We start from the raw sequence: 18343 nt of genomic DNA on the forward strand, positions 1-18343 counted from the left end.
CGCGTATGACTACAATTCCGGCATTTTTTTTCAAGAAGAAATTCTCCTTTCTGCATCCCAGGTTATTTTTAGTGTAGCGGTAATGGCCAAGTAGTTCCGACTGCATGCAAGATGTGATACATGAATGAAAAGTCTACATAGTTTGATATTTTGTGTAAAATGTTAATGTAAAAAGAAGGAACTTCTTCATATAATCCTTGTTCTAAGGAGATAAAAATTAAATAGAACGTGTAATAAAATTTATAATCAATGGAGATAACTCTTACATTTACTTCATTTCTATTAAATCAGTTTACCTAAAAAAAAATTGGATAAACTTAATTAATATACATGTTTTTGGTTACTTTTATTTCTCGTTTGTGTGTTGTTAGGCGCCAATCCATATAGAACCCAGACACTTGCAATGTTATAGACTTATTAAACGGGTATTTTCATATCAATCCTGTATGAAGTCCAAGTACAGTCGTGTTGGGTTGAGGTCACGAGGCGCAGCCGAGGCCTAAATACAAGTGAACAAAATCCACTACGACTGTACTTGGTCTTATACACTCAGGATTAATATGAAAATAACATATGTACCTATTTTATGACACCTTTATTAAATAATGTGTTTAAACACTGTATAAAAACACATAATATTTAAATAAATGAAATATTCGTATTAGACCACTATAAATCCGTACGGAATATTCACTTCGTATGAATCTTAGCATTTTCAGTAAGGATGACCCATACAATTCAAATCACATTGTTTCAAAACAAAAACGGTTTGATCAGGGTTTGGTCATATTTCAATGAAATTAAATAACTTGCATACTGCTACATGTAAATTGAATCTGTGAAAAGTATTTGAACTAATTTCATCGGCGAGTTGTTTTTCTTCCGTTTTCTTCATGTTGCCATGGTGAATGTAATAATTATTTCCTTCTTGCTCATTTAACTTTTGACTGTAGATTTTTATCCTTTTATGCTATTGAAGATACACAATATAAAACTTCTTGTATTTCAACGCTTTTATTACATTTTTTATTTGATATGTAAATGTCAAAAAGAGTTCTTGTTTTATTTTTGTTTAGCTTTACGTTTTCTATTATTCATGTTGTACATTTCGAACAGTTACTTGTGTGTATTTCGAAACCTTTGTAAAATTATCATCTAAATGTAGAATTATGTCTAAAAGCAAACTTCGTAAAGATATATTCGTGGTCTATTATTTGTACTTTTTAAAAAGCATGTATTTCGAACCTGTCAATCTTCATTCAAATATTGAAGCTTTTTTTAAATTTGTGTTTCATTGATCAGTAACCTGGAAGCCCGGGTAATATTTTCGTTCCACAAGTTGCTCTCAAATATAACCCCGGGTCACCAGTGACGTCTTCTGTCTTTTGATTTTCTGAGAGAATATGACGTTATTTTATTTGCTTTATACGTTCTAATATTCATATTTGAAAAAGCAACGTTTAAATATTTCTTTAAAATTACTTAGATTACCTTTCGATACAAATCCACAATAAATAAGTTAATGTAGATAATTTCATCTTGGTTTTTACTCCATTTCATAAGCGGCAATTTACTCATATATTGTGCGTATCCATCGGTGATGAACTGAGTCTATATTTTTGCGATCCTAGGGTCGTTCATGATATTGACCAGGGAACCAGATTACATTGATCAGATGTTCAATAAGAAAGTTTAGTAACATCTATCAAATTCAATATTATAACAACTACAGCAAGAATTTTTTAACTTTAAATATATTTTTCTGGAGCACAGATATTGAATCAATGAGTTTTTTAAAACTTTATTCAAACACATTAAACCTTGAGAGCTGTCAGATTTTCTGAATTTCTGTATAAACACCGACTAAAATTCATATTAATACCAGTAAATTCTGTATAAAGACCAGTAAAAAAAAAAAAAAAAAAAAAAAAAAAAAAAAAAAAAAAAAGATGATTCTCTATAAACCATCCTACTTCTAATATATTTAAACACATTAGTTAATAAAAAGGGTGATTGGTTGTGCTTTTACATTCCACATGTAGTTGCATACAGATATGTGCTTTTTTGTTGTTTCTGTTTTTGTAAGGTAGTGATAGGGCTTGGTATTGTGTTATTTTGTTTTGGTAACAATACATTTTCAATATTAATCTCTAACTTTGATCAAGTAAATCAAGTCTAGAACGATAACACTTGAAATGTGCTATTTCATGCACAATCTACATGTACGTGTACGTTTTTTTTATCTCAAAAGTGCAACCACTGAATGATAAACTACGACTGGCTATGTAACCTGTAATTAAATGTTTATCTGAATAAGAAATAAATCAAGTGATATCGTAGGTTTTTGACGTGCACGATCGAATCAGCCCCTGTCTGATTTTCATGAAATTTGCTACTTAAGTTAGTAAAAATTTGACGAAACGGTAGCCCTGAAAAAAGTACATGTTAATATCACAAATACAAATTACACACTCATTTAAACCAAATTAAGATAGTTATTTCCTTGGAGACAAACAAAACTTGGAAAAGAAGACATTATAATGACCATCATTTTGAAAAATTATTCTACAAACCCCGCTTTTAGTTTTTAACAACAGTATTACTATATAATTACATGTTGACAGAATGACGAACCTAGCCATCAACTTGTACTATTATTTACCAAGTCAATGAGATACCTCATTATTCTTCGAGTCTCTCGGATTTTTTTCTATTATATTTATACTGCATTTCAGCATAATATACATGTATCTTAGACAATAAAGCGCATTGAAACTGCTGAAAACAACTCCATGGCAGAAAGGACAAGAAAATTTATAAAGCAAAAAAGGAAGCATTTTGTGTAGCTTTTTTTCCAACTATAAAAATGTTTTGTGAATAAACGTGTGTATTATTTTATCTTTCTTGACATTTCTGTAAGGATGTACCGTGATATCAGCTGTCAAGCAGTTCCAAAATTCTAAAACAAAAAATTTAATAGTTTAGTTTAAGTTCCTGAAAAACTTGAAATTCAAATGGAATTTAAAAAAAAGCCCTTATTTTTGTTTATTTTATTGTGAATTCCTAAATTCTCATGTTACTTCACTGCTGTCTGATGAGTTTTGAATACTAGTATTATCCGCGTCAGGTTGCTGTTTTTGTTTCAATGACTGCTTGTTTTGTAATTAAGAGAGTGCACCAATATTGTCTTAATGGTTGCTTCATCGCAGGTAATCAGGTGTTCTCCTGTCGGGACTTCACACAAGACATGACAGAAACATCGAAATTTTTTTTCAGCGTCGTGAAATTCCAAATTTTGGGGTCCTAAAGTATAATAAGTCTCCTTGTTTTTAATCATCAGTTTTAAAATTAGTCCTTATCCCTTTTTTGTGATGTGTGTACATGTACATGTATTGGGCAACGTAATACCGTAATTTTCTACTTAAATAACAACTTTGTGGTACATGTACATGTATCTAGGTGGTTTATTGACGATTAGAAAATACGGATTGGTTTGAGTCGAAGAGTCTGTTTTCCATGTCCGGTCTTTGTCCCAGAATTACATTCTTTTGACTTCCGTTTGAATCTAGGTTCCCTGGTTATTTTTTAATGATTTCAATACGTTATACATGTATATTGTCCTGTTCAGATTAAACTGACCGAGGACGAAGTTCGATGTCAATATAATCTAACAGGTTCATATATAATAACGTATTGATTGAGTGAAAGTCATCAATTTATATATTATAAATGTAGATAAGGTATTGCGGATATGGAGAGTAATTCCGGATCGGAACGGTTTATATCCGGATCTAAATTTAGAATTATAACGTCAATATACATATAAATAGAAACATAGCGTCAAAATATTTAACAATAGAAACAAGCCTTAGGTTTCATGTACATGAAATGCCCTTTGCATCACGTAATCATAATAACCAATGAACAAGGAAGACTGTTACACCGTATGTACATATTCTTTATCTTTGTTCACTGATTTTCCTATTTTGAGTACCACTAATGTTTGTCGTTATAAGAAGGACGTTGTCGTACTTGAGAATAGTAATGACAAAATACAATTACAGTGAGTAAAATAGTATACTTCAGGTAATATAGTTGGTTTTCCCTTGATTATATGGAGATTACCTCATGTAATGTCTAAGAGGAAGTTACTGCGCATGTACATTGTAAATGGGCAATTATCAAAGAAATTCAAACTTTCTACGATTTCATGTATATTTTAATCTAAGTTTGATAGAATTATCTTTATTCCTTCCTCAAAGTCTGTCCCTTGAAGTTTACTATTTTACTTGTTGTATGAAATAAATTAAAAATGCAGTTTTTTAAATCTCTATTCATGTACTTTTTCAGGTTATCTACGACAATGTATGCCTATCCCCTAGCAGGAGAAACATCAGGATGAGACATGGCACCAGGGTAACAGTTTACTATTCGTAAACAGGGAACTATTACTAATGCCATGTTCATAGTGAGAACGTTTACACTCGTTTTATTTCATTTGTGTTGATATTCACAATCCCCAGAAGGACTGTTGGTTTTTGGCGCTGGCTGTTATTACATAAAGGGTCACTCATGTGATCGAATGCTCACACAAACAAATTGTATATCCATTTGCAGACTCAAGTGTGTAAATATATAAAAGGGTGGCTTAGGTGTAGATAATTATTTAAGTACCAGTTCATATGAAATTCAGACACTGGCTACATGTATGGTAGTGTGATTCATGGTGTAGGAAAACTCATGGATCAGACAATGCCTTTTTTGGTCTACATATGCTATATTTCTATGTAACAATAGTCCTTTCTGCATTTGGATCTGTACTAAGTCTTTTGAGATTTCAAAGCTACACTTTAACCCACCAGTATGATAAATCAGATCACACCAAATCAAGGACGATAACTCTTGCAAAGTTTTAATTTCATGTGCAATCTATATAAACTTTATCTAAAAACGCAACCCCCAAATTAAAAAAAACAACCTAAGACTGGTTGTGTGATCTATTATAACGATTTCTGAACAATTCGGTTGGTTTTTGACATGCATGAATCACCTTCTGCCTGATTTTTATGAAGACTGCTACTTTATTGTAACTACAATATTTGTGATTTCCTGTCACGGATTGACACTCACTTTACTAAAATGTTTCTATTTTGTTTACTTACTTATTTTGACTGTAAATTTACAGGTCATTACATGTAATCAGGAATGTGGTCTCTAAATAAATTATAAAAGAAAGTCCAAAAAATGAATACACGTATTAGTTGTGCAACACTTTATCTTCTTACATGTATGCATGTACATTTATGTATATACAAGATTATAGAGAAAGCCGAAATGACAACTTTTTTTTAAAAGTACTTCTCTGTCTGAGAATCAGGCAAAATGTGTAAACGATATTAATAGGTTAAACTTAGTTGAAATGTACGATGGAAAAATGGCGGGAAAATTTCCCCGCTCATTTTTCCAATATAAGCAGTAAAAAATATCTAAGTCATAGATGTTTCAGGATGAATTTAAATTGCTTTTCAATTGTTTTCCCGATGTACTGAATATGTTTCAGGAAATTTAGAAAATGATGTGCGACTCATTGCCTGATTCTTACACAGAATGGTACTTAATTATGGTTTTGTAATGACACTTTTATTTAGGAACTTGATTTAATGATACATTTCCCTTTTGTAGAATAAGCTTCTCTTTCGGGAAGGTCAAAAGTATATTGTAAAATCTAAGAGAAACAATTCCTTATCATTTTGTCTGCTTTAGATATATCGATCAGCCATGCGGTATCAGCCTTATTCTGCATGTTCCTGAAATACAGTTCGACGGGTAGCTCGTGTATGCTTTTCTATAATACACCTAAAATGTTCAAAAGTCGGAGTTAAACGTCTTGTCTAAATTTTTCAAATATGAAAATCTGAGAGCCCATGAAAAACAATACAGGACTGTGACTTTATATGCATAAACTTAGCTTATTGCCATGATACATCATGTATCATTATGCTCACGTAGGGTATTAACGGAGAAGAGGTTGGCCAGATATAATTTTAAATTGTCATATCTGGTCTTTTAAAACATAAAAATTGTTTTGCTAAATTCAAAGTTGAGTTAGTACCTTTAACAAAAATAAAAAAAAGAAAACAAATAACAGTTTCGAGTTTCCAAAGTATAGCTGAATTATCCTGATTTTTGTGACTATTGCGACCGAATTGTTTCTAGGAACTGAATTTTATCAAGTCATATTTCCTATAAACATATTTTTAATACAGATTTTTATATGCATGTATATAATGATTACCATGTCACGTAATGTACACCTATTCGCTATGAAAATTCATTCCTAACTACAATTCCTAACTTTAACAACTAAAACTTTTTCAGCTGTCTCTGTGGTTTGGGTCGGCAGTTGTCAGTTTTCTTTTCAAAACTTTTTGCCCCTGGCGGAGGCCGTAAGGCCGAACATTTGGACCCATATTCTTTACAATTTTTATGTTTTATTAATATTTTATTTGTGTATAGAGGTTCTTTTTACCTTTTAAATGTCGCTATTATTCACTTATTCATTATTCTTACTCACGTTCAATTTGAGCCACTTCACAACATATATTATTTTAAAACTTTCACACACTGGCCAGCACATTACCAGACATCTCAATTACACTCTAATATTATAAAAAAAAAACATTCAAATACATGGAAATTCGATACTTGTCTGGAGCCAGGAGATTATGAAAACAAGAGCAGTCACGAATAAAGTTAACTGTCCGAATCATTTCATAAAGATTAACATCATGAACTATAACATGATAATAATCTTTACAGATTTAGATTAAATACATGTAGATACCTCCTTGAAACGTTCACGTTTCCCATTTTAGCATTTTATCGTGCGTTCACATATCGTTTTGCGTTCGTTTAAGCGCACGATAAACGCACGATATAATTAATTACATGTTTTTCTGTTTATTTAATATTTTCTTTCCTTGGCAAAATTTAAGTATTTCTTTAAAATGATTCAATGATTTCCGCAAACATGTAATGAACAAGGGTCAAAATATGGTATGAAAATTCACATTTGTATTTTTGAAGTCTTATTTTTTTTTTTCAAATAAACTTATGTATATTCTTTATTTCCTCCAATAATGAAGAGTATTAGACAGAGTAATAGATGCAAGAAAAAGTCAGAGAGAGAGAGAGAGAGAGAGAGAGAGAGAGAGAGAGAGAGAGAGAGAGAGCATAATCATAGTATGTATACAATTCAAATATACACATTTAATGTCATAAGGTTAGATAAAAAGAGTAATTCCTTGATCCTTTAGAATCTGGACTAATTTATAGAACACGGTGTGTACATTTAAATGTTCGTCCTCATTAAAGTGGAATTTCGGTTTTACAAGACAAAAGACATGCTAGAAAAAACAATATTATCAAAAGAATGTAGATGTTCACTGACTTCTATTGGGCCAATGCTAATCAAATTGCACCAGAAAAGGTCTCTTTCTATGATAAGCGAATTGCAATATGTCACGTTATGTAACGTTATATTAGCATATAACCGACCAAACTATTCGCAGAGAAAGATTGGTTCATCATACGGTCGTACTAAAGTACATAAAGTTACTATGAAACGACATTGTACGTTTAGTCCTGGATATTTACGCGCCAAAGTCCAGGCAGGATGCATACATGAACGATCTTAGAATAAATTTCCCAAGTAATAACAATTTCGTTCGTCGATGTAAGATTTCATAGTACTCCAACCAAGACGGGTCATAGACATATCTGTTCAAACTCTCTTTCGAGGTCCTTGAACGATTTTACTTACAAAACGTAATGCCCCCTCTAACAGAAGAACTTTATTCTTTGTGATATCTGACCAAAGCTGGCAGCCAAACACGGCTTTTGGGAGAATCAGGCAAAATGTGTACGATGGAAAAATGGCGGGAAAATTTCCCCGCTCATTTTTCCTATATAAGCAGTAAAAAATAACTAAGTAACAGATGTTTCAGGATGAATTTAAATTGCTTGTCAATCGTGGGAAACACACATGGCGTATTATATGACTACAAACTTTAACGCTCATGACTTATGGATAAAGTCCTGAGTAATTATATCCAAAACTGAAGCTCTTAAACTTGTGCAAGCTTGTATAGTTCTATTTATAGAATTAAGTTTACTATTCAGCTAAACACTAACATGCCGCACATTGGTTTCTTCCGGTGTTGTTCTGTCGTACAACAGTGTTTGGTTTTTTTTCAGCATTATTCGGAAATTGTAACACTTTTCTTTTGATTAAGATTAAATTTTCATTGCCAATACATACTATATTTTTCACATTTTTTACCATCTTTTGCATATCGTAGATATTTGTGCCAAACAGTGCTATGTCTTCAGCTTGAACTGGTGAGTGGAAATGAATATCTGAAAACACAATACCACAATTACTTTCAGACATTTTTTTTGTTATAAATCGTTATTGTACATATATATAGCTTAGATGAGAGACTACTCCCTTGACTGATCTCACGTTCTACTCGACACGAACACAAAATCTGCGCATTATAGAGTATAGAAATTTTTGAACATGTATCAGTGTGATGTCCGAAATTATCAATCATAGTTTGTCATTAACTCCACAGTCAGTAAGTTTTTGAAATAAGCCTTGGTGCCATATTGTGTCTAATGCTTTTGATGAATCAAGCAATACAACTATTATAATTTTTCCAAACTTAGAGTAAACGTATGAAAGTCATTATGTCGTTCATTATATGTTAGGAAAAACTCTTTGGATTTGAAAGAAGCGGGCTAGTTAACACAAAAGCAAATAGCTTTTCGTTGTGGATTGAATGTTATTCAATTCCTGTTATACAGGTACTGTATCTCGTAGGAACATTATCCTACGTTCGCCATCTTTAATCAATGGACCGCTGGCGTTGAACCTCGCAAGTCATGTGATTTAGGTATTTTAAAAACTTGATACACATGTAATCCGCCTATGGTAATTTGTTCTATCTGTATTTCCAAAAAGAGAAATGATAAATTATTTATAACGGGACCACTACTAGAACTACACATCCACACAATACTGATGATTCAAATTAAATTTCAGTATAAATTTCTTTTTTTTTTTTTTGTGTTTCGTTTTATTTCGTTTTTAATATGTTTCTCAGTGTAATCTTGACATCATGTTAAGTATAATTTCAATCTTATACTCTACAAACGAGTAATGTACATTGTATTTATATGAAATAATCAATTTGAATCATTTTAATATTCTGCTGCCAGATCTCTTTCGCGCTGGAAGTACTTTTATGCCGTTTATCAACCGGAAGTTATATTGATTGACATCAGATGGTTTTAAGACTCAGAGGTCAAATGATTTCCGAGTAAAAAGGGTATCATATAGCGACTCAAAGTGTTGGAACAAATTAGGGCATCAAAAAACTACAATATAACCTTTTTGTTAAAAAAAAAGTCCCACTTAAGAAGCTCTTCCTGCAAAAGGAAAGCTTATACAACTAACATAGTATACCTGAGGTACCTGACCAATTAACAAATTCACAAATAATAAATAATATAGAAATAAAACAATTAAATGTTAATGTTGCAATAACACACACAAAACTATTCAAATCCATATTTATTTATTCTCTAAATATCATGAAACACTCAGTAGAAATATAACTAATAATAAAGTCCAATTCAATATTATGATAAATTATATATAACAGAATAACAACACTTTAAGACTCTAAAATACCAGATGAAAATTTCTTATCAGTTACGATATTTTTTATGATAAAACGTCTTATAGATACATTGTAAAGACAAATAAGTCTTAATTATATCGGAGATAGAAACACCAAACTTGAAAGCCTTAGATGTTAAAGCACCTCGAAAATAATGTGCCATGAAAGAAGAATCATTTACATTTTGAGTCCCAGCCAAAACTATACTTAACTATCTAGCTACGTAAAGTAAATATAGTAACAGCTTTAAATGTTTTGAAGGAAATGAATTTCGATGTGTTCCCTTTCAATGAATTATGAGACAAATACTCATCAAGAGTACGAATATCACATAATTCTTTTCTTTTAAGTACTTCTCCGTCTAAGAATCAGGCAAAATGTGTATAAAGTGTGGAACATAAAGGGGAATAAAGCAGATATTTTATTGCATTAACCAAGTATATATACCCGATAACCTCCAGAAACAACCATCAAAGTGTTTGTAAAATTTGCATTTTTAAGATATTGATAGGTCAAATTTAGTTGAAAATTTTCCCACACTTATTCCTTATATAAGTAGTCAAAAATATCTACGTCACAGATGCTTCAGGATAAATTTAAATAACATTTCAGTTGTTTTCTAGATGTATTGAAAATATTTGCGGAAAAAAAAACAAATTGAGAAATGTGATGTGCCACCCATTGCCTTATTCTTACACAGAATCACACAGAACACAATCACGTATTGAAACACCTGGTTTAACAGTTTTCAAAAGCTGTCAAATCTGAAAAAAAAAAACATATCTGTCATCAAACTTAGTTAATAAGGAAATATTAATAGCTGATAAAGTCTGAGCTCTGGAAGCTGTAGTTAAAGCAGCTAAAGCAATCAATTTTAAAGTTAACAATTTCAAGGATAGATCTGACAATTGGAAAAGAGTAGATAAAAAATATAAAACATTTGACACATTCCAAGTAACAAGTGACTTTACTTTAACAGCCATAGTATTAAAATAACATGTCAATAATCTTGAAACATTTGTTGCTCAAAGGGTTCATAAGTCTTTACTAGATTAAATAAGAGTCTGAAATAACATACACTTGTGTATATTTAAAACAGAATATGATACATTTTGACGCACCAAAAACGAAAAAAAAAACTTATTACGACAACTTTAAAAGGTTGGAATGTATTAATCCTCCATTTAAAACACCAAAAAAACCCATTTTTTTCTAGCACAAAATACGAGCAAAGATTTATAGCTTTAAGGACCACTCGCATGAGTCTGAAAATTTTCTTGACAATAATTTAAGTCATTTATTTCTTTATTATCTCCAGGCAGGAATTGAGCAGAGATGAAAAATATTTCTTAGGAAGCACTAGTTCCATAATTTGGACGCTAAGCAATCTATATCTATGGAACACATTCCATCCATTTTGTTGATGTAAGATACCACAACAGTATCATCAGATCTAATGCCTACATGTATATTGCTTGTATTTGAACAACAACAAATGTTTGTAAAGCAAGATACTTTCTTGTAACTCTAAATAGTTAATGTGATAAGTGATTCTAGAGTAGACCATTTCCTTCCAGCAGCCTTGCCATCAAAGTGGACCCCCAGCCTAAATTGGAAGCATCCGTTTCTAAACATAAATCAGCTGGAGGTGTGCAAATGGATTTGCCATTTAAACTTTGAACATTTTAAACTACAAGATTATCCATTATAAGGAGGTAAATATAGGGTAAGGGAAACAACTCTTAGAAATCATTGGAACGTTTGTACTCAGCATTTTACATCAATCTTATGTAAGCATCAAAGTAACTTTGACTGATTTCATTTTGTTTCAAACAAAAACTTGATAGGCTTAGGTGAAATTGAATATGATGCAAACATAACACTGATTTCAGAATTTATTTCCCTTTCTGCAAGTCTACCTCTTTAAGAGACTTATTGGAAGGAGTCACATAAGCATCAAACTTGTTGTTATTCAACGTTAAATTATGCACCTTATCCCGTTCCATGGCCATATAATGTAAAGAGACTAACAAGACTGCATTAAAAGCATGTACAAAAAAAAAACCTAGTATCAAAGAGCAACATTTTCTAACAGAGACTTTTTTGAATAGAGAAATGTCTTACGCAAAGAAAGAGTCTTTTCAATGTTTCAAGTAAGAAACACTTTAAACAAATCAGTGTCTATAATAACTCCAAAAAATGTTCTGACTAGGAACAGGAATAGATTTTTTTCTCATTCATATTAAAGCCTAAAGAACTCATTTCATTGACTATCAACTCTGTTTCACGTTTGCACTTGATTTTAATTTGGTTCAAAACAAAAGAAGAACCATCAATAAAATAACAGCATCTAATTCCATGTCGTCTAAAAATAGCATCCCTGAAACAATTCCTTTTCAGTAAAAACAGAGATACTTTTTGAAAGCATAAAAGCATAAAAACGTAACATACAATTTTATAACCTCTAACAGTCTCTAAAATTCACTTATCAGAAGTAAAAAAAATGACAAATGATCATAATTAAGAGTCCTCACCTTGACAAGTATTCTTGAATTCTGATTTAATAGGTCTTCGAACGAATGTATTTCTTTGGGTATTGGTAGACACAGGAAATCCGATCAGTGGTCTTAGCTGACGATTTTGGAACCGAGTAGTGTAGCCCATCTAAGACATAAAAACTTGTTGTCTTTTCTTCCTGACCTTGGGACAAGACGTCTGTATTATGGCACATACATGTACCTATTTGCTTTTTTTCTAACAAGAGTAGCAGCAGAAGGTTTAATATAATAATTATAACCCCCCCATTTCGTTTTGCTTACTAAGGCAGTCATCTCCAAACAAATTGTCTGTAAGAGGTATGTCACTTGAACAAATCCTGCTAAAAATCATTTAAATATGGCCTCATCTGATATCTCCTCATATGAGAAAGAAGCAAAAAAGCAGGTTCCAAAAGACTGAAAGTACCTGTCAAATATTTTCTCCCCGAAGTAGGGTCTTTTTTCAACACTTATCTGCCATATAAACTAAAGGCATCAGGCGAAAAGCTAAATATTTTTGAATTTCTTGTAAGCTAAGGTGTTTCCTTCGATCGGGTTGTCCCAAAAGGTTCAAAATATCTTTGTTAAGTTTTTGGGCACAGAGATAAGTAGCGTATTTATTAGTCAGTTCTGTTGAGCTATCTTTGTTAGATTTCAAAGAAAGGGCAGCATTGATTGCCCTTGCTAGACCACTACCAATATTTGGACTAGTATTATCCTCTTTGTCTCATTGCGGAATATTCTAACTATCCTCATATAGAACCTCATTGGGATAAAAGGGTCTGAAATACATGGCACAGAAACTGAAGGATCACTAATATCATCTGCTGTTAGAAGGATGTAGAAGAGGACATGTCAAAAGCTTGACCAAAAGCTAACCTAGTAGCCCGGGTAACATTTTCGTTCCACAAGTGTCTCTCAAATATAACCCAAGGTCACCTGTGACGTCTTCTGTCTTTTGATTGGCTGAGTGGATATGACGTAATTTTATTTATTTTATACGTTCTAATTTTCAAATTTAAAAAAAGCAACGTTTAAATATGTCTTTCAAGTTACTTAGATTACCTTTCGATACAAATCAATAATAAATAGATTACTTTCAGATACAAATCCACAATAAATCAGTTATTTTAGATAATTTCATCTTTGTTTTTACTTTATTTCATAAGCGACAATTTACTCTTATATTGTGCATATCCATCGCTGGTTACCTGAATCTATATTTTCAGCGATCTTATGGTCGCACATGATATTGACCAGGGAACCAGATTAAATCAAAATCATTCCTAGGATCTACTCCATGGACTAGTATTTACCTCATCTTGATGAAACTGATCATACTATTAGCCTCCTAAAAAATTACACACTCATTATAGTCACAGTACGGGACTTCTAAAAGGGCTCATTTTCAAAGAGATTTGGTTCAACTGAATGAGGCAAAGAGATTCCAGGATGAGGCCTACTACATGTATTACTAGCAGGAGTCACACTACATGCTTGTTTGATAAGCTAGAATTACCTATGTTGTGGCGAAAATTATACAAATAGCCAATGTCATATCATTTCCTTTATTAAGATGTGTAAACGATTGACTGAAAAATACAAAATACACAAACTAAGTATTTGACAGCATCATACATGTAGAAATTAATAGTATAATTCATAATAAACAATATTTCAAATACAGTTTCGAAAAAGTGATGAAAAAATTAGAATCAAGAGAAAAACAACTTTATATCAATATAGAAAGTTATAAAAAGTATTAATTCGAAGTTTAATAGTGAAAATATAAATTGTTGGAAAATTAGCAGAAATGAACACTTTAACGTGCCGGGGAAAAAATTGAACATCAAGTCCTTTAGAAAATCACGTTTTCACGGAAAAATATATCGGGACATATGCAAAATACATTTTAATTCAATATAATCAATATTCAAGGGTATATACCAGGTATTAAACCATTTGTTTATCGAAATCTATGTGTAGGTTATTGTGCACTGACCAAATATCAAAATGCATGAAAATAGACACTCACAAACTATAATAAGTGTATAGACCTTATCTGGGGCACTTAAATAATTAACTTTCCATATTTGTTGACCATGGTATTCGTAATAAGTCTTCAATTTGACGAAAGACTGTCGTAAATTCCAAGTAAAATATCAAACAAAGAACAAAGGGAGTTAATAATAAGTATCGTAAAGTGTCGATTTTAGACATTTTAACAAATTTCTAGCATAAAAAAATTTGGGCATAACATACCGGCTCCTTAATTGGGTTTATCAAAACGTAATTATCTTACTACATATACTAGATTGACCAAAGTTACTAAAAATACTAAAAAGCCTATAAATCAAATAATCAAAAATGACTAGTAAAGTTTCTGATTGTCACAAATAGACTAGACGAATAATAAACCCTGAAGTTCAAAATGTATCTAATACTAAGTTGCGTTTCACTAATTGTCAATATCTGACTCCAAAATCAAACACAATTTTGATACGAATCGTTCTAACATTGTCGTGGGCGTTTTCACTTTAGCTATACGGACTACGCCAAGGTTGTCCGTTATCACCTCATGTATTCTTCCAATTGTCCACGAATGTCTTGGAGTATTGTCTTCGATTAGGACCAAATCATCAACCTTCAAATTTCGTTTTGGTCTATTCCATTTTGCTCTTTCCATCAATAAGGGTAAATACTCCTTGGTCCAACGGTGCCAAAATAGATCCGCTAAATATTGGACTTGTCGCCATCTTCTTTTTACGTAATTGTCCGTTTTCACAAATATTCCAAGTTTATTCGCAAGTTATGATTGTTTGTAAGAAAAAGAATGTCATTTGGAGTTAGCACCTTCAAGTCGTTGATGTCATTTGAGATTGCTGTAATAGGTCTTCCATTAAGAATCGCCTCTACTTCACAAGACAATGTGTGCAGATTTTCATCGTCCAAACGAACATTCTGTTCTTTCATAATCGAATACAGTACTTTGCTAACACTACGGATAAGTCTCTCCCTTACTCCTCCGAAATTCGACGCTGCTGGTGTGTTGAATTTCCAATCGATGTTTTGTTGTAGCATGAAATCATCTATCTGACTTTGATTCCATTTGTCTATTTCTGCCTTCAATTCACGTTGTGCACCTACTAAATTTGTTCTATTGTCAGATCTGATGATGGACGGTTTTTCTCTTCTAGAAATGAATCTCCTGATTGCATTGATACAAGAGTCTGTATCTAACGAGTTTCGCAATTTCTAAATGTATTGCTCGACTTTTCAAACAAGTGAATATGAATTCATAACGCTTCATAGAGCTTCTCCTTTGCTTAATTTCGAATGGCCCGAAATAATCGATTCCGACAGATGTAATGGGCGCATATCTGGTGTAACTCTATCACTTGGCAAATCTGCCATTTTCTGTTGTACAACGGGAGATTGGTATTTCCGACATATCACACATTTAGACACTATGCCTTTGATGAGCGAATTAGCACCAATAATCCAATAACATTCTCTGAGACGGGCAAGAATCGAATTTCTACCTAAGTGGCCAATTTTCCTGTGAATGTCATTGATAATTAGACGAGATATTTCAGTCTTTCGGAAGGATAATTAGATGCTTCATTGTGTTCTCTAATTCTGAGCGACGTAATCTGCCTCCTACTCGAAGTATTCCATCGTTGTCAATGAATGGATCAAGCTTGTAAAGTGCTGATGATCGATTTACTGAAGAGTCAGAATTCAATTTCAAGAATTCATCTTTGAAATGCTGATGTTGTACAAATTTGATCAATGTAATGTCACCTTTCTGAATTTCTTCTAAATTCAAACGTAATTTGAGATTCTCGTAGTGCTGTTGATTATTCTGCTGATGTTGACTTTGAATTCTTTCTCGCATATTTCTAACAGCTCTCAAAATCCATGCTACTATTCTTCTCATTTTGTTGATGTTCGATACTTTTGAGATCAATTTTTCCATTCCATCTTGTTCACGTGAGTGATCTATTGTAGATGTGTTCGCAACATGTTTCACTTCGACATCTTGTTCTGATAATTTCAAATTTTCAACTAATCTTGGCCAATTATCTTCTGGTAACCAAAGGAAGTCTGGACCCCTAGACCATTGAGGACATTGTTCGAACTTTGAAACAGTCATTCCACGAGAAGCTAACTAAGTCAGCTGGAGTTAACTTTGTGTTCACATAGTTCCATTGGTCGTTGTTGGTTGCTTCATGAATGAGAACGAGACGATTTGCGACGAAAGTGTGGAAACGAGTATTTCGATTAAATATATATCGCAAGACAGTCATGCTATCAGTCCAATAGAACACACTGTCAATGCTGTAACTAAGTTTGTCCAAAATGACTTTACTCAACTGAACAGCTTTTGAAGCAGTCGTAAGTTCCATTCTAGGAACTGTGATAGTTTTAAGAGGTGCGACTCTCGACTTTCCAAGTACAAATGAGCAATGTATCTTGTAATTTTCATCTTCCAATCTAAGGTAGAATACCATTCCTAGGCCTATATCACTAGCATCTGAGAAACAATGTAGCTGTACAGAAATAACCTTTCCAAAATCGTTCGTCTTATAACAACGATCGATTTTCACATTAGGCAAATCATTTAACTGATGTAACCAACTATTCAATTTCTTTTGATCAGATTCATGGACTTCATCATCCCATTTAATTCCTTGTTTGCACACATTTTGCAATATAGCTCTTCCTAACAATACGAAAGGCGACACAATGCCAATCAGATCATATACTGAACTAACTGTGGACAGTATTCCTCGTTTCGTAATAGATTGATTTCTAAGGCTTATCTTGAAACCTAATGTGTCACTGTCAATGTACCAAAACACTCCTAGTGCTCTCTCAACTGAACGTACAGTATCAAAGTCCCATTGTTTGACTTCTTTTGCACGATCCTTTTCTGAAATTGAGTTAACGACTTTCGAACTAGAACTCATCCACTTTGTAAGGTTGAATCCACCTTCTTTACATAGAGATCTAACGTTTTCGACTAATGATATTGCTTTGTCATCTGTCTCAGCTGATACTTAACAATCATCTACGTACATATTCTTTTTAATCGTTTCTGAAGCTTCCTTCTCGTATTGATCTCCATGTACCTCGGCTGTACGGTTAAGAGCAAAGTTACAAACACTCGGTGAGCTAGTGGCACCAAATAAATGAACAGTCATCCGGTACACTTCAGGTTTGTTCTCGAAATCTCCATTTGGCCACCACAGAAATCGAAGATAATTTCTATCTTTTATCGGAACATTAACTTGGTAGAACATACTTTCAATGTCTCCCAATAGAGGTACCATTATCCAGACGAAATCTCATAAGAACTCCTAATAAGTCATTTGCCAGATCAGGTCCCTGTAGCAGAGCATTGTTCAAAGTTACTCCCATGTACATAGCCGAACAATCGAAAACTATTCTAATTTTGTTAGGCTTCATTGGGTGGTATACCCCATGATGTGAAATATACCACACTCTTCCATCATTCTGATCTAGTTCCGGTTCCGGTACCTTCTCCGCATATTGTTTCTCAAAGAGATTGTTCATAAATTTTACATAGTCCTCCTTGAACTTCTGATTTCGTAAAATTTTCGTCTTCAATCCTTTCAGCCTTTGATACCCTTGTGAAATATTACTTGGTAATTTCACGTTATCATCACGAAACGGTAGTGCTACATGATAATGTCCATCTTTGAATTCTATCGATTCATTGATTTGTTCCAAGAAGTATTTATCTTCAAGAGAATTCTCTCTCTGATCATTGATCAAGAGTTCAGGAAAGTCTACATTCATAGATTTTCTGACGAGAGTATCTAGATTGTCATGATCTTTTAATTTCTGAATAACTTCTACTTGAGCCCGATTAACTATCGCATTTGGTGTCTCATCTATTCCATTTCTGACCAGATTCCATACAATCCAACCTAGTCTGCTCCGGGTAGCATGTGGCGAACCTGCTGGACCAGTCGCAACCTCGTATGGAGTAAACGCATCAGGAACGTTGTTACCAATCATAATACCAATATG

General features: G+C 32.7%; 2 protein-coding genes across 2 annotated transcripts in view; one reads left to right on the forward strand and one right to left on the reverse strand.

Moving 5' to 3' along the window:
- The window catches only part of LOC148601773 (uncharacterized), a 36806-nt gene extending 31572 nt beyond the window's left edge, over positions 1 to 5234 (forward strand). The window contains exon 6 of the mRNA XM_088554429.1: positions 4351 to 5234. Coding sequence (XP_088410555.1) covers positions 4351 to 4437 — 87 coding nt within the window. The 3' untranslated portion in view covers positions 4438 to 5234. The remainder of the gene's footprint in view (positions 1 to 4350) is intronic.
- A 10641-nt stretch (positions 5235 to 15875) lies between these two features.
- LOC148601774 (uncharacterized) lies at positions 15876 to 17256 on the reverse strand. Its single transcript, XM_088554430.1, has 2 exons — positions 16617 to 17256; positions 15876 to 16330 (listed from the first exon to the last, which is right to left on the reverse strand). Exons 1-2 carry the CDS (start codon positions 17254 to 17256, stop codon positions 15876 to 15878), a joined length of 1095 nt encoding a protein of 364 aa, XP_088410556.1.
- Between the last annotated feature and the right edge of the window lie 1087 nt (positions 17257 to 18343).

Source organism: Perna viridis, chromosome 12, assembly GCF_037379345.1.
Source record: "Perna viridis isolate PV_CMFRI_1.1 ecotype Kerala chromosome 12, ASM3737934v1, whole genome shotgun sequence".
Taxonomy (NCBI): Eukaryota; Metazoa; Mollusca; class Bivalvia; order Mytilida; family Mytilidae; genus Perna; species Perna viridis.